This window comes from Thalassophryne amazonica, chromosome 17 (genome assembly GCF_902500255.1).
Source record: "Thalassophryne amazonica chromosome 17, fThaAma1.1, whole genome shotgun sequence".
NCBI lineage: Eukaryota > Metazoa > Chordata > Actinopteri > Batrachoidiformes > Batrachoididae > Thalassophryne > Thalassophryne amazonica.
In genome coordinates, this window is record NC_047119.1 from 64,690,305 (window position 1) to 64,708,573 (window position 18,269).

General features: G+C 44.8%; 1 protein-coding gene across 1 annotated transcript; it reads right to left on the reverse strand.

The window, feature by feature from the left end:
- Positions 1–15,352: 15,352 nt before the first annotated feature.
- LOC117528909 (histone H2A) lies at positions 15,353–15,840 on the reverse strand. Its single transcript, XM_034191532.1, has one exon. It carries the CDS (start codon positions 15,823–15,825, stop codon positions 15,439–15,441), a length of 387 nt encoding a protein of 128 aa, XP_034047423.1. The 5' UTR covers positions 15,826–15,840; the 3' UTR covers positions 15,353–15,438.
- Between the last annotated feature and the right edge of the window lie 2,429 nt (positions 15,841–18,269).

Here is an 18,269-nt window from a genome sequence, read left to right on the forward strand (position 1 = left end):
CAGCCAGGAGGGAGCACCTCCACCTCCAAACTAGGTTATCACTCGTGCAGCTCCTGTTGTCTTCTTTCTGGATGGAGTGAGAGACGAAGACCGTCGTCCTCTCACTATCTGCCAATCCAGTCTTCCACAGACTTCACAGGTACGCGGCTGCACACAGATCACAGTTTAGATACACTGAATAATTATAGCAGAGAAGAATTACCTTGGTAATGGTAGTCAATTTCTCGGCGGGGAGGTGGAGTTGCAGTCCGGCTTTTATGGTGGTGATGATGAACGAGTGACAGCTGGTGCAGAGGATGAGTGACAGCTGTCAGTCACTTCTTCTGGGTCTGGTGCCCTCTGATGGTGGTGGGCCAGCAGTACCTCCTCTTCTGCGGCCCACACAACAGGACCCCCCCCCCTCAACGGGCGCCTCCTGGCGTCCAACCAGGCTTGTCCGGATGTCTCGCGTAGAACTCGGCCAGGAGGGCCGGGTCCAGGATGAAGCTCCTCTTCACCCAGGAGCGTTCTTCAGGTCCATACCCCTCCCAGTCCACCAGATATTGGAAACCCCGGCCCTTACGACGGACGTCCAGGAGCCTGCGGACTGTCCAGGCAGGCTCCCCGTCAATGAGCCGGGCAGGAGGCGGCGTAGGTCCCGGAGTACAGAGGGGCGAGGTGTGGTGTGGTTTGAGACGGGAAACATGAAAGACAGGGTGAATCCGCAGTGAAGCCGGGAGTTGCAGCTTCACTGCGGCCGGGTTGATGATCCTGAGGATTTTGAAAGGTCCAATGAATCTGTCTTTCAGCTTTGGGAAATCGACACACAAAGGGATGTCCTTGGTCGAGAGCCACACCTCCTGCCCGGGCTGGTATGTGGGGGCCGGGGAACGCCGGCGGTCCGCATGGGCCTTGGCCCTCGTCCGGGCCTTTAACAGGGCAGAGCGGGCAGCCCGCCACACCCGGCGGCACCTCCTGAGGTGGGCCTGGACCGAGGGCACACCGACCTCTCCCTCCACCAGCGGGAACAATGGGGGCTGGTACCCCAAACATGCCTCAAAAGGGGAGAGGCCGGTAGCAGATGAAACTTGGCTGTTGTGGGCATACTCGATCCAGGCCAGATGGTGACTCCAGGCCGACGGATGCGCGGATGTGACACATCGAAGGGCCTGCTCCAACTCCTGGTTGGCCCGCTCTGCCTGGCCGTTTGTCTGGGGGTGGTACCTGGACGAGAGACTCACGGTGGCCCCCAGCTCCCTGCAGAAACTCTTCCACACCTGTGAAGAGAACTGGGGACCACGATCTGAAACGATGTCCGATGGTATCCCATGCAGCTGCATGAAGTGGTGGACCAGGAGGTCTGCCGTCTCCTGGGCCGTCGGGAGCTTCGGGAGGGCCACGAAGTGGGCCACCTTGGAGAACCGGTCCACTATCGTGAGAATCACGGTGTTGCCCTGGGACGGCGGGAGGCCCGTGATGAAATCCAGGCCGATGTGAGACCAGGGGCGATGAGGCACTGGCAGGGGTTGGAGGAGTCCCGTCGTCCTCCGATGATCTGCCTTGCCCCTGGCGCAGATGGTACAGGCCTGGACATAGTCCCGGACGTCGGTTTCCAGGGACGCCCACCAGAAGCGCTGCTGGACTACTGCCACGGTCCTACGCACTCCGGGATGACAAGAGAGCTTGGACCCGTGACAGAAGTCCAATACGGCAGCTCTTGCCTCTGGTGGGACGTACAGTCTGTTCTTGGGGCCAGTCCCCGGGTCCGGGCTCCTTGTCAAGGCCTCCCGGACGGTCTTCTCCACGTCCCAGGTGAGGGTGGCCACGACAGTGGACTCGGGGATGATGGTCTCAGTGGGGTTCGACAGCCCCGCTTTGGCTTCTTCTTCATGCACCCGGGACAATGCATCTGATTTTTGGTTCTTAGTCCTGGGGCGGTACGTGATCTGGAAGTCAAAGCGTCCAAAGAACAGAGACCAGCGGGCTTGCCTGGGGTTCAGCCGCTTGGCGGTCCGGATGTACTCCAGGTTCCGATGGTCCGTGAAAACTGTGAAGGGCAACGATGCCCCCTCCAGCAGGTGTCTCCACTCTTCAAGAGCCTCCTTCACCGCGAGGAGCTCCCGATTGCCGACGTCATAGTTCCGTTCAGCTGGGGTCAACCTGCGGGAATAAAAGGCACAAGGATGGAGAACTTTATCAGCCTCCACGCTCTGGGACAGCACGGCTCCTATCCCTGAGTCAGAGGCGTCCACTTCTACTATGTACTGGCGATCAGGATCAGGCTGCACCAGAACTGGTGCAGTCGAGAACCGGCGTTTCAACTCCTGGAACGCGGCTTCGCACCGATCCGACCAGGCGAAGGGGACCTTGGTGGAGGTCAGGGCAGTCAGGGGGCTAACTACCTGACTGTAACCTTTAATGAACCTCCTGTAGAAATTTGCAAAGCCTAGGAACTGCTGTAGTTTCCTGCGGCTTGTTGGTTGGGGCCAATCTCTCACCGCCGCAACCTTAGCCGGATCAGGGGCGACGGAGTTGGAGGAGATGATGAACCCCAGGAAGGACAAAGAAGTGCGGTGGAACTCGCACTTCTCGCCCTTCACAAACAGCCGGTTCTCCAACAACCGCTGTAGGACCTGACGTACATGCTGGACATGGGTCTCAGGGTCCGGGGAAAAGATGAGTATATCGTCCAGATATACGAAGACGAACCGATGCAGGAAGTCCCGCAAGACATCATTTACCAAAGCTTGGAACGTCGCAGGGGTGTTAGTGAGGCCGAACGGCATGACCAGGTACTCAAAATGACCTAACGGGGTGTTGAATGCCGTCTTCCATTCGTCTCCCTTCCGGATCCGAACCAGGTGGTACGCGTTTCTAAGATCCAATTTAGTGAAAATTTGGGCTCCATGCAGGGGCGTGAACACTGAATCCAACAGAGGTAATGGGTATCGGTTGCGAACCGAGATCTCGTTCAGCCCTCTGTAATCAATGCATGGACGGAGTCCGCCGTCTTTTTTACCCACAAAAAAGAAACCAGCACCCATCGGGGAGGTGGAGTTCCGGATCAGCCCGGCAGCTAAGGAGTCCCGGATGTAGGTCTCCATTGATTCGCGTTCCGGACGTGAGAGGTTGTACAACCTACTGGACGGGTACTCAGCGCCCGGGACCAAATCGATGGCACAATCATACGGTCGGTGCGGGGGAAGAGTGAGCGCCAGATCTTTGCTGAAAACGTCCGCAAGATCATGGTACTCCTTTGGCACCGCCGATAGATTGGGGGGGACTTTGACCTCCTCATTAGCCGTAGTGCCGGGGGGAACCGAGGATCCTAAACACTCCCGGTGGCAGGTTTCGCTCCACTGCGTGACAACCCCGGACGGCCAATCTATCCGGGGATTGTGCTTCACCATCCATGGAAAGCCCAAAATCACTCGGGAGGTAGATGGTGTTACATGGAACACTATCTCCTCCCTGTGATTCCCAGACACAACCAAAGTCACTGGTTGTGTCTGATGTGTGATTAATGGAAGCAGGGTGCCATCTAGTACTCGCACCTGCAATGGTGCCGGCAGAGCCACCAGAGGGAGCCCTACTTCCTTTACCCATCTGCTGTCCAGCAGATTCCCTTCAGACCCCGTGTCTACCAGTGCTGGGGCGTGAAGGGTTAAATCCCCACAAAGGATTGTTACTGGGATTCGTGCAGATTTGCGGGGTTTTCCCGCGTGTGTGTTATGGCCCACCCTTAGCCCAGTTTCTAAGGACGGGCGTTGTAGTTTGACCGTTTAGGGCAGTCCTTCTGCATGTGCTCGCAAGAGCCGCAGACAAAACACTCCCCGCGGGCCTGCCTCCTTTGTCTGACATTTGTTTTTACTTTGGCCCTGCTCGTGTCCATAGCCTCCTCAGCAGGGGGAGCTGTAGCCACACGGAGCTCTCTGGCAGTGAAGCGTGGGGACGACGTCACCTTGTCGGAACCGGAAGGGGGAGGGACGGCTCGTGCCCGGTCACGCCCCCCTGCTCCTGACGATGCTCGTTTAAACGGTTGTCTAAGCGTATAACTAAATCGACAAGCCCGTCAAAATCCCGCCGTTCCTCCTTAGCCAGTAGGTGCTCCTTAAGGACCGGGGACAGTCCATTTACAAAGGCGGCGCGGAGCGCAACGTTATTCCAGCAGGACCTCGCTGCCGTGATGCGGAAGTCGACTGCATACTCGGCTGCGCTACGGCGCCCCTGTCTCATCGACAGCAGCACGTTCGAAGCGGTCTCGCCTCTATTCGGATGATCAAACACTTGTTTGAACTCCCGTACAAACCCAGTATAAGACGTTAGGAGCCGTGAATTCTGCTCCCAAAGTGCCGTAGCCCAGGCGCGTGCCTCTCCTCGAAGCAGATTAATAACATAAGCCACCCGGCTAGCGTCTGATGCGTACATGACAGGGCGCTGTGAAAAGACGAGCGAACACTGCATGAGGAAGTCTGCGCACGTCTCGACACAGCCCCCGTACGGTTCCGGAGGGCTTATGTATGCTTCAGGGGACGGTGGGGGGGTTCGTTGAACGACCAGTGGAACGTCTGATACAGGCCCAGGACCAGCCAGAGGAGTGGCTGCAGCAGCGCCCTGATCGCGCGCTTCCACCCTGGCGGTGAGAGCCTCCACCCTCCGATTAAGGAGGACATTCTGCTCGGTCATTAAATCTAACCGAGCCGTGAAGGCGGTTAAGATCTGCTGCAGCTCACTCAACACGCCTCCCGCTGACGCCTGCGCTCCTGGCTCTTCCATTGGCCGTTCAAGCTCGGGTTGACGCCCCTCGGAATCCATGACGATGGCCGAGAAATCCTGTTGGGAAGGTGTCGTAGCACGGACCCACAACAGGGGGCGCAAATGAACGGACAATGAATAAGCCAAAAAGGTAACAATTTAATGTTGTGATAATACACAACGAAACGTACAATAATTTGCACAGTCAATTTAACACCAGGTGACGTGTGGGCAGGCTCGAAGATAGAAGACCCCCGACGAGAGAGAAGCCGCGTCCCACACGGCTTCCACCACCAACGGTCTGAAGAACACCGGAGCCGCCAAGTCCCGAGTCCCCAGGTGGCCTCTGTCTTCGGCTGTCGACCCTGGTACTGCTGGCAGAAAGCAGAAATATGATGAGTGAGTGTGAGTCCGCACACTCAGTAATTCTCAGTCCCAACACAGCCAGGAGGGAGCACCTCCACCTCCAAACTAGGTTATCACTTGTGCAGCTCCTGTTGTCTTCTTTCTGGATGGAGTGAGAGACAAAGACTGTCGTCCTCTCACTATCCGCCAATCCAGTCTTCCACAGACTTCACAGGTATGCGGCTGCACACAGATCACAGTTTAGATACACTGAATAATTATAGCAGAGAAGAATTACCTTGGTAATGGTAGTCGATTTCTCGGCGGGGAGGTGGAGTTGCAGTCCGGCTTTTATGGTGGTGATGATGAACGAGTGACAGCTGGTGCAGAGGATGAGTGACAGCTGTCACTTCTTCTGGGTCTGGCGCCCTCTCGTGCTTGGAGCCCGCACTCCAAGCAGGGCGCCCTCTGGTGGTGGTGGGCCAGCAGTACCTCCTCTTCAGCGGCCCACACAACATTAAGGGGCTCATGTGTTTTCCACAAAATGGGCAAAACATAACTCCATCGCTTTTTAACTAAAATAAACTTCAATCTGCTGCTCCTGCTTCACTTCCAGGTCAATCCCAGAGTTGGGACATTCCCTTTCCGGTTGATATAGTTTGTAATTTTTTTTCGGCGATTGTAAAAGTGTTTCACGTCTTGTTAATTTGTTTTCTAAAATGTAATTTTGTTTTGGAACTTGTAAATGTGTTATGGTAATGTAATGTTGTATTATGATATGTAAAATTGTGTTTTTAAAATGTAAATTTGTCTCAAGATTTGTAAAAGTGTTTCAGAATTTGTAATGTTGGTTTGCACCTCCAGGCCACCGTAGTGGTTGTACCGGATAGTGAATTTAATGATGATGTAACAAAGTGTCCGGCAGTTTCACAGCGTAAACTTAATGTGACCAGAACCAAGCAGACCGCCCATAAATCCAAAGCCAAAGCCGGAAGAGTGCTCCGGCTACCGGCGGTGTGAAGAAGCCTCATCATTACAGGCCTGGCACTGAGACAACCGCCGCTACCAGAAATCCACCGAGCTGCTGATCCACAAGCTGCTGACCAGGTGGATTTGTGGTAGCGGTGGATCTCTCAGCGCCACAGTGCCGGGCCTGTAACGGCGAGGCTTCTTCACACCGAGGGAAGCCGGAGCGCTCTTCCGGCTTTGGCTTTGGATTTATGGGCGGTCTGCTTGGTTGTGGCCATATTAAAGCTTCCTTCAGATCTGCTGAGCCAGGACTCTCTGTGTGTCACTTAGAAAGCTCGTAACACTCCACTGCAGCCTGTAAAATGATGATTGAATGATTTTTATGCGGCGATGCGGCGATGCGGCGCTGCGTTCACGGTCTTCTGTGGATTTGGGACACATCAGTTTTTTAGGTATAGGTGTTCAACTTTAACATCTTGCATATTTTCCAGTGTTTAAACATCAAAAATGACCAAGAGTGGTCTAGAATTACTTGTAATAGACATCTTTAGCCTCACTTTATTTACAGGTATCAAGACAATACAGTGGAGAGAAAGTGTTAAGTCATTATCTATCAAAGTACCCACGTTTCCTGAAAGCAACATCATGTGAGGACTGATTGCTCTCCTGTCACTCACAATTCCACGCCCCTCTCAATCGAAGCCACGCCCTCCCACGCCAGAACGGGGCCAAAAGTTTGAAACTGAAAATATAAGATCTAAAAGTGAAAAAAAAAAAGATCTGAAAGTGAAAAAAAAAAAGAAATATGAATGAAAATAAATTATATGATCAAAAAAATTACAGAGCTGAATCAAAAAATTATTTAAACTGAAAAATCTATATCTTACACTTGTTTTTATTTTGATAATACTTTTTAAATGATTAGAAAATTCAAGAACAAACATTGAATTTTCCGTTTCAAAATTTATTTTTTCAATCTTTTTTTATTTTCAGATTACAAAAGTTTTCGCCTTGATTTAGCTCCATACTGGACAAACATATGATTGACGAAGCATTATTTGCTGTGTTTATGTCATTTGCTTCTTTGCCTTCTTCGTCTTTATGAGTTATGGAATCAGTCATTGTCTGGTTTAGAGACAGGAGGGAGGGCACCACGATTTGGATACATCAAGCCCTTTTAATGAAATTCTGCTCTGCTGAACTATTAAATGTTCACATCACACATGACTAACGACATTCCCACTTGTGTCTGTCCTCTGACGTTGTTGCTTAGTTGACAGTTTAGACATGATTTGAATCATTTTGGGGGACTGTAAGTCATAGATGAGTTTTCACTTTTCAACTGACAAAACACACATGCTGGTGAGGTCAGGCTGAAATCTGTCAGTTGCAGGTTCAGGTCTTCCTCATGGCTCCAGTTTTCCATGCTTCTGTAGTAACACCTCACATCTCTTTAATGATGATGTAACAAAGTGTCCGGCAGTTTCACAGCGTAAACATCAGAAACTCCCTTCTGTCTGATCATTTCTTAATAACATTTACATTTACTCTGATGGACTACCCAGCAGTGGGGAATAAGTTTCATTACACTAGAAGTCTTTCAGAAAGCGCTGTAACTAGGTTTAAGGATATGATTCCTTCTCTATGTTCTCTAATGCCATATACCAACACAGTGCAGAGTAGCTACCTAAACTCTGTAAGTGAGATAGAGTATCTCGTCAATAGTTTTACATCCTCATTGAAGACAACTTTGGATGCTGTAGCTCCTCTAAAAAAGAGAGCTTTAAATCAGAAGTGCCTGACTCCGTGGTATAACTCACAAACTCGTAGCTTAAAGCAGATAACCCGTAAGTTGGAGAGGAAATGGCGTCTCACTAATTTAGAAGATCTTCACTTAGCCTGGAAAAAGAGTCTGTTGCTCTATAAAAAAAGCCCTCCGTAAAGCTAGGACATCTTTCTACTCATCACTAATTGAAGAAAATAAGAACAACCCCAGGTTTCTTTTCAGCACTGTAGCCAGGCTGACAAAGAGTCAGAGCTCTATTGAGCTGAGTATTCCATTAACTTTAACTAGTAATGACTTCATGACTTTCCTTGCTAATAAAATTTTAACTATTAGAGAAAAAATTACTCATAACCATCCCAAAGACGTATCGTTATCTTTGGCTGCTTTCAGTGATGCCGGTATTTGGTTAGACTCTTTCTCTCCGATTGTTCTGTCTGAGTTATTTTCATTAGTTACTTCATCCAAACCATCAACATGTTTATTAGACCCCATTCCTACCAGGCTGCTCAAGGAAGCCCTACCATTATTTAATGCTTCGATCTTAAATATGATCAATCTATCTTTGTTAGTTGGCTATGTACCACAGGCTTTTAAGGTGGCAGTAATTAAACCATTACTTAAAAAGCCATCACTTGACCCAGCTATCTTAGCTAATTATAGGCCAATCTCCAACCTTCCTTTTCTCTCAAAAATTCTTGAAAGGGTAGTTGTAAAACAGCTAACTGATCATCTGCAGAGGAATGGTCTATATGAAGAGTTTCAGTCAGGTTTTAGAATTCATCATAGTACAGAAACAGCATTAGTGAAGGTTACAAATGATCTTCTTATGGCCTCGGACAGTGGACTCATCTCTGTGCTTGTTCTGTTAGACCTCAGTGCTGCTTTTGATACTGTTGACCATAAAATTTTATTACAGAGATTAGAGCATGCCATAGGTATTAAAGGCAATGCGCTGCGGTGGTTTGAATCATATTTGTCTAATAGATTACAATTTGTTCATGTAAATGGGGAATCTTCTTCACAGACTAAAGTTAATTATGGAGTTCCACAAGGTTCTGTGCTAGGACCAATTTTATTCACTTTATACATGCTTCCCTTAGGCAGTATTATTAGACGGTATTGCTTAAATTTTCATTGTTACGCAGATGATACCCAGCTTTATCTATCCATGAAGCCAGAGGACACACACCAATTAGCTAAACTGCAGGATTGTCTTACAGACATAAAGACATGGATGACCTCTAATTTCCTGCTTTTAAACTCAGATAAAACTGAAGTTATTGTACTTGGCCCCACAAATCTTAGAAACATGGTGTCTAACCAGATCCTTACTCTGGATGGCATTACCCTGACCTCTAGTAATACTGTGAGAAATCTTGGAGTCATTTTTGATCAGGATATGTCATTCAAAGCGCATATTAAACAAATATGTAGGACTGCTTTTTTGCATTTACGCAATATCTCTAAAATCAGAAAGGTCTTGTCTCAGAGTGATGCTGAAAAACTAATTCATGCATTTATTTCCTCTAGGCTGGACTATTGTAATTCATTATTATCAGGTTGTCCTAAAAGTTCCCTAAAAAGCCTTCAGTTAATTCAAAATGCTGCAGCTAGAGTACTGACAGGGACTAGAAGGAGAGAGCATATCTCACCCATATTGGCCTCTCTTCATTGGCTTCCTGTTAATTCTAGAATAGAATTTAAAATTCTTCTTCTTACTTATAAGGTTTTGAATAATCAGGTCCCATCTTATCTTAGGGACCTCGTAGTACCATATCACCCCAATAGAGCGCTTCGCTCTCAGACTGCAGGCTTACTTGTAGTTCCTAGGGTTTGTAAGAGTAGAAGGTGAGGCAGAGCCTTCAGCTTTCAGGCTCCTCTCCTGTGGAACCAGCTCCCAATTCAGATCAGGGAGACAGACACCCTCTCTACTTTTAAGATTAGGCTTAAAACTTTCCTTTTTGCTAAAGCTTATAGTTAGGGCTGGATCAGGTGACCCTGAACCATCCCTTAGTTATGCTGCTATAGACGTAGACTGCTGGGGGGTTCCCATGATGCACTGTTTCTTTCTCTTTTTGCTCTGTATGCACCACTCTGCATTTAATCATTAGTGATCGATCTCTGCTCCCCTCCACAGCATGTCTTTTTCCTGGTTCTCTCCCTCAGCCCCAACCAGTCCCAGCAGAAGACTGCCCCTCCCTGAGCCTGGTTCTGCTGGAGGTTTCTTCCTGTTAAAAGGGAGTTTTTCCTTCCCACTGTAGCCAAGTGCTTGCTCACAGCGGGTCGTTTTGACCGTTGGGGTTTTACATAATTGTTGTATGGCCTTGCCTTACAATATAAAGCGCCTTGGGGCAACTGTTTGTTGTGATTTGGCGCTATATAAAAAAAATTGATTGATTGATTGATCTACAGGATGTCTATGTTTTCTATAATGGACCTTTTAATGACTGTTCCTAGACAACAACAACAACAAAAAAAATCACAATCAAGAATAACATGCAATTCAGTTGTTCTGGAGGTTTTCAAGCTCATGAGGTGGCCAAGTGGCTGGTGTGCTTTCTTTGAAACCAGAAGGTTGCGGTGCATAATCTGCATGAAAGGTGCAGGGGTTATCCAATGTGAAACTTGTGTTATTGTCTAATGCAGCATGTGCTTTCATGTCACATCTGCTGTTCAGAGTGTGCACCCCCCCCCCCCCCCCTGCTGAAAGAGAAAGAAGCCTGAAAAACTTACTTTTGGTGTTCTGCAAGAGGGTCATATTGGCAGGTCTGTGAAAGCAGAAGATGAACTATTTTGTCATCAATCAATAAATCTCAAAGTACGAGACTTTGTGTGATTGTCGCTCTCCATGGTGCTGAACAGGAACAAACATGAAATGAGGTCCAACAAACCTAAGATTTGTCCAACAAAGAACACAGTGATATTTCTGTTTGGACACAAATACAATAAGATGTAACAGGTTTTAAAGCACCAGCCCACTTCCACACGCACACACACACACACACACACACACACACACACACACACACACCCCAAAACAAAACTTCCAGACATGGATAAACAAATGAAAGCCCAAAACTGAAATGAGTAATAATAAGTAACTAGTAAATAGTAACCAACTTCGCTCTGGTCATTGACAGTCAAGACGATCAGCACGTTTCTCAGTCATAACGTTTGAATCTCATACAGTTGGCAGTTTGATTAGAGAAAATGTGCCCATGGTTTTAAAATAAAGTGAGCTCAGTGATATGTTGAGTGTCTACAGTGTTTGTTTACATGATACAGACATACTAGAGGAATATGAATGTTTAGAAATGAAAATGACCAATGTGCCTTATGTCAATGACACGGAATAGAACCAACAAAGTCGGTGTAGTTCGGCTTTTCTGATACAGAACCATAGATTGAAAGACACCCAAAGTAAAAGACATGTTTTAATAAGACTCGGGTCATCAGTAAAACTCATTGTGATATTTCTCATATCTACAAAAAGTGTTTGACATAAAACAGCACCCATGTATTATTAATCATTACCGATCAGTCAGAACACCCCCCGCACACACACACAAAACAAAAGGGAAATATATGCAAAAGTAGGTATTTCTCATCTGCCATGTCAAAGTGTCTACTCAATCAACACTGGCTTTGGACAATCTGTGTAGTTGGCTACATCTGAGGTGTGCCCTCAATAAATCTCTATATTTACTGCTTTCAGGTGTCTGATCTGACGGAATCAAGCTGACACAGAGCAGATAGACTGCAGGCTATCAATAAATATTTATATATAAAATAAAAATAAAATAAAAACAAAATACTGGCTACGAACTGGAGTCAGGTCGAGACCCCGATGAGGACGACGAGCATGCAGATGAGCTTCCCTGAGACGGTTTCTGACAGTTTGTGCAAAAATTCTTTGGTTATGCAAACCGATTGTTCCAGCAGCTGTCCGAGTGGCTGGTCTCAGACAATCTTGGAGGTGAACATGCTGGATGTGGAGGTCCTGGGCTGGTGTGGTTACACGTGGTCTGCGGTTGTGAGGCTGGTTGGATGTACTGCCAAATTCTCTGAAACGCCTTTGGAGACGGCTTATGGTAGAGACATGAACATTCAATACACGAGCAGCAGCTCTGGTTGACATTCTTGCTGTCAGCATGCCAATTGCACGCTCCCTCAAATCTTGCGACATCTGTGGCATTGTGCTGTGTGATAAAACTGCACCTTTCAGAGTGGCCTTTTATTGTTGGCAGTCTAAGGCACACCTGTGCACTAATCATGGTGTCTAATCAGCATCTTGGTATGGCACACCTGTGAGGTGGGATGGATTATCTCAGCAAAGGAGAAGTGCTCACTATCACAGATTTAGACTGGTTTGTGAACAATATTTGAGGGAAATGGTGATATTGTGTATGTGGAAAAAGTTTTAGATCTTTGAGTTCATCTCATACAAAATGGGAGCAAAACCAAAAGTGTTGCATTTATATTTTTGTTGAGTGTATTTTTCACTTTATGCACCAACTTCACTTCGTAATTCTTTTATGAGTATGTGCCAATGCTGTGGACATCATATTTCATTTCATGTGGTGTGTTTGTATTGCAATCCAGCATCACATATGAATGACAAAAAAAAAAATACTGTTTGCACACTACATATATAAAGTTTGCACTCTTGCAGATGTGTGTGGCTCTTAAAAGAGCTGTTGGTTTGATGGTGAAGGCGCACATCAGTTCACTTGGAGCTGGTGTACTTGGTCACAGCCTTGGTACCTTCGGACACGCCGTGCTTGGTCAGCTCACCAGGCCGAAATAAATGAGATTTGAACTCCGAGAACGGTTCATTTAAAGAGACTACATGCAAATTTAACTGTGGAACTCCCCGTGTGTGATTGGTGGAAGGCGTTAGGGACGGAAATATTGCTGTGGCGCTCGTTTGCATGAGAAGCTTTTGTCCAGACCGCAGTCGCTACAGAACATTGACGCACACGTACACAGCAAACACTACATTCCAGAGGTTGCAATCACCGCACATTACTGTAAGGACGTTTGGAAACGAAACATGTTATGGTTTGATGTAACACTTGACAATTCAAATTTGCAAAGCAGCAATCGAGCTGTCAGTCTTGTATGTGGGCATTTGTTCATAAAAGAACCGGAAGCACTGCAGCAATAGAGTAACATACGAATAACAAAGTCAAAATTAAAAGAAACAAAGTTAAATTGTAATCTATTCTGCTGAACCAATACAATCAAAGGAGATGAGCTTTCATAGGACAGTGGGCGGCTCTTAAAAGAGCCTTTGTGTTGTCATTAAAGACACTGAAGCGGTTTAACCACCGAAGCCGTACAGGGTCCTTCCCTGTCTCTTCAGAGCGTACACCACATCCATGGCGGTCACAGTCTTCCTCTTGGCGTGTTCAGTGTAGGTGACTGATAAGACAAGCATGTTTATGAGGGATAGTTATGAATAATAAATAAAGATAAGAATAAAATATGGGAAATTTGCAGCAGATACATTTTCAAAATGAGAAAATATATGTTGGATTTGTAGAACTTTATGTCAATGCAGTTCGATCACTAAACCAAACCAGGTTGCACTACGTATGAATCAGCACTTCCACTGTGTAAAATGTCCTTCTGGCTACTTTGTTGGTGGTTTTTGAGCTGTTGCCACTTAAAGATTTGAAGTACTTTGCGTAAAGGTATTTGCTGTTTGTCGCTGTAATGTGTAATAACATTTCTACTTAATTGTCTTTAAAAACACAAAATACACACACACATCTTCAACTGCTTAGTCTAATCAAGGCTCACAGGGGCCTGGAGCCTATCCCAGCTATAATAGAGCACAAGGTGGGGTACATACTGGACAGGACGCCAGTCTGTCAGTGCAAAACACAAAACATACCAAAAACAAAATAAAAATAAGGGGGGGGATAAAAAACAATAAAACCTCTTCTTATATGGTGAAGCAATGATGAAAAGCTGATGAATGAGCAGTTCAAAGAAACAAAAAGTGACATTAAATTAACTGTTTATATTACGCCAAATGACACCAAAGCTGCCCAAAAGCATTTCTCATGTTATTCTCCACATTGTTGTACGTATTTGTCTTGCCATCAATCGTGGGCATGCGTGCACGTGGAATCTAAAGACATTACAAGAGCTAAAACAAAAAAAAAAGGAAAGAAAAAAATATTAATTGCTTTGCAAAAAAAATTCTTCAAAAATGCTTTTAATGACCATATTCAGATAGCTTCCATAGTGTACATAATGGGTTTGAATAAGAACGGAGACCACATTTTGAAATGACAGAAAAATAATAATAAAATTAATGCCTGAGATGGGAAAATATTTTTGGTGAAAGTCAAATATGTCCTTAATGCTGCAGGATATAAATAAAAATAATACAGTTTAGTAAAACGTGAAAATATTTAAGTCCAATTCTCTCCATTCTCATGGAATGACAAAATATTTCTGTCTAATAATTTTCAAAATAGTTTGCTGTACTTTTCTTTATCAAAAGCATTAGTTACATCGAACATGGTCACAAAAACATCGCTTTTCTTGTTCTAATGACTTATGACCTCATTCATGACAAAAGCTGCATCAAGTAGTGGAGACACCCGGTTTAAAACCAACCTACAGGTCAGAGGTCATCAAGGTTTGTTTTTCTTTGACTATAATAATGATATCATGTTTTTGCAATAATGCTGCTCAAGGTAATGGCATGATAATCATTTCAATTAGAAATCATGCTCTTAATTTGTCAAATGGACTTAAGAAATCTGGGTGGACTATATATATATATATATATATATATATATATATATATATATATATATATATATATATAAAGTCCCTTCGGCTGCTCCCTTGTTTGCACTCGGGGTCGCCACAGCAAATCCAAGGTGGATCTGCATGTTGAATTGGCACAAGTTTTACGCCGGATGCCCTTCCTGACGCAACTCCACATTACATGGAGAAATGTGGCAGGGGTGGGATTTGAACCTGGAACCTTCTGCACTGAAACCAAGTGCATTAACCACTTGGCCACCACCCCTGCATATATATATATATATATATATATATATATATATATATATATATATATATATATATAATACGATTTTACTGCATACGTTTCTGTCTGAGATTTACTATCATGTTTTTCAGTTTAACTATTTTGAAAAAAATATATATATCAAACATACGCAAAACAAATATCACACACAGGGAGTGTAGAATGTTGCTCTTTTTTCAGTTTAACTATTTTGGGGGGAAAAAAGTAAGTAGTTTGCTAATGATAAACAATTTTTGCAGTAATTCTGCTCAAGATAATGGCACAGTAATTATTTGAATTTAAAATCATGCCCTTAATTAGTCAGAATTGGACTTAATAATAAATCTTGGCAGATCATATATATGATTTGCCTGCATACCTTCCTATCAGATTTCTTATGTTTCAGTTGATAAAGTATTCTGAGAAAAAATAAATACGCAAAAAAAAAAAATCACACAGGGAGTGTAGAACGTTGCTCTTTAAGGACAAGTGATGTGGCTCTGAAAAGAGCCTTTTTGGGGTCCAGCCTGTACCAGCTGAATGAACAAGTTTACTTGGACTTTGCGGGCTTCTCGGTTTTTTTGGGCAACAGAACAGCCTGAATGTTTGGCAGCACGCCGCCCTGAGCGATGGTCACTCCGCCCAGCAGTTTGTTGAGCTCCTCGTCGTTGCGGACAGCCAGCTGCAGGTGACGGGGAATGATACGAGTCTTCTTATTGTCCCGAGCAGCGTTGCCGGCCAGCTCGAGGATCTCAGCGGTCAGATACTCGAGCACAGCCGCCAGATAAACGGGGGCTCCAGCACCCACACGCTCCGCATAGTTGCCCTTCCTCAGCAGACGGTGGACACGACCGACTGGAAACTGCAATCCAGCACGAGAGGAGCGAGTCTTCGCCTTGGCTCTGGCTTTACCGCCTGTTTTGCCTCTTCCGCTCATAATTGCGCTCTAAACCTTCGCTGTTAAAGCACAGAGAAAAAGTACTTGCCGAGTGGCACAGAGCCTTTTTTATAAGCCCTCCGAGCGGCGGAAGACTCTTTGTGCCCGACCAATCACAAAACAGGCTGCTTGCTGAACAGCAGCAGGCGGGGCCACTGAGAGCGTGCAATGCAGGACTTGTCCGAAAGGTGGTCTACCAATCATCTGCTGAGAATCACACGGTGGGCGTGGCTAACAAATACCCATGATGTGGTCGTCTGCTTCCCTCCTCTGAAACAACGCGTCAACTCGGACAAACCCAATGTTGAGCCTCACTTCCGAAATTAAACAAATGATCACAATGTTAATTTGTCTCAAAGGACATTGTCGGAACAACGTTCATTAAACGAGCTTCCGCTCATTGTGTCAAGTTTACATGTTCTTTATATTAAACTAACTTTTTTAAATGTATACTCACACACAGTAACAAAATTGACTTAAAACTGAACTTAAATCAGACAGCACAGCAATAACAATATTACACTGATGCTCGAAATGGAGTGGGGAGAAGTAAAATGTATTAAACCCCACCCCGATTTACAAAATAATACACTCACAAAAAACCAAAAACAGTCAAGTTATCAAGGCATTTTGGAACACCTCATAAACAACCAGTCACAATCTTATATGTGCAAAATCACACATACATAATAACTTGTATCTTATATCCAGACATTATCACAGGTAACAATGTTTTGTTTTTTCCCCCCATTACCAACAATGGTAATGGAAATACCACGAGGGTAAGTAACAATGTAACAGTGATGATTGGATACTAACAATGATAAATGGAATGCCATAAGGGTAAATAACATCTAATTTGACACAAACAACATAATACAGTCAATCCTCACTATCTGTATATTGTGACCAGATATTTTGTTTGTACAGAAACTTAAAGTGACAGATGCTTTGACATTGCTTCAGTTCAATCACCAGACTGTTCCACAACTTAATGCCGCATACAAAAAAAAAACCTTCTCCTGGTCATTCTCACCTCTGGAACTATGAAATTCCCAAATCCAAAGCATTCAACGTCATAGAGCACAAATTCATGCTTACTACACTTAAAAGATTTGGTTTTGGTGAGTTTTTCCTATAGATGTGTGCAAACTCTGCACGCAAAAGGTAATAGCAGTATCAAACTTCCTTTAGGTACATCTCCTAGGTTTAACCTCCAATGAGAGGTTCGACAGAGATGCCCACTATCTGTATATCTTTTTTTTCTTTTTTTTTTTTAGCAGCTGAGCTTTTAAATGTTTATATTAGAAACAGCCCCATACAGGGGATTAGCATTGCAGGTTGACCTTTTCCATATTTTCAGCCAGTTAGCTGATGATGCAGCTTTGTTTTTAAAAGATATGTCACGAGTGTCTCTGGCAATTAATACTGTTGAAAGTTTTACTACGGCCTCTGGCCTGTCCCTCAATATTAACAAGTGTGAACTACTGCCAGTGAATCTTTGCACACACTCCTCTATTTGTGGCATCCCTGTCATAGATTCTATAACATACCTAGGTATCAATATCACTAAAAATAGTAAAAACAGAAGCATTGCCAATTTCACCCCAATCCTTGAAAAATCAAAAAAGATCTTTAACAACTGGTGACAAAGGGACCTGTCCCTGAGAGCTAGAGTTCTGCTCACTAAAGCAAAAGGATTATCCCGTCTAGCCTATGCTGCACAGTCTCTTTATGTACAGTGGCTTGCAAAAATATTCATCCCCTTGGTATTTCACACATTTTAATTTATGACATTTCAAATACAAATGTAAACCAGGCCACAGAAGCCTAAAACTTTTTCTGGGTTGTCTGGGTGTCTTGGTGGCTTTCCTCACTCTTCTCCTTCTTGCACAGTCACTCAGTTTGTGAGAAGTGTCCACTCCACAGATTTACCATAGTGTGCCATATTGTTCGTATTTCTCCATAACTGATGTAAATAAAGTTCAAGACATATTCAGTGACTTGGAAATGTCCATGTATCCATCTTCTGACTTGTCTGAAGAAAACTGGCAATTAACTGATTATTTACAGGTATTATACCAAAGGGGCTGATTACTTATGCAACCCATCATCTTGGCTTTTATATTTTTAATTATTTATATCAAGTTGTTTAGATTTGTTTTCAGTTTGAGTCTAAAGAAGATAGTTTTAGAAATTTTTATATTGAGAAGCCTGATTTACTTTTTGTATTTGAAACGCCATAAAAAATTTAAATGCGTGAAATACCAAGGGGCTGAATACTTTTGCAAGCCACTGTAGATAAATCGGTCTGTAAATCTGCCGACAGAATGTTCTTCGACTTTTTATGGAAAAACAAAACACATTATTTATGCAAGTCTGTTGTCTTAAACAATGATAAGTCTGGCGGCCTAAGTTTTATTGATTTTGACTCCTTTAATAAC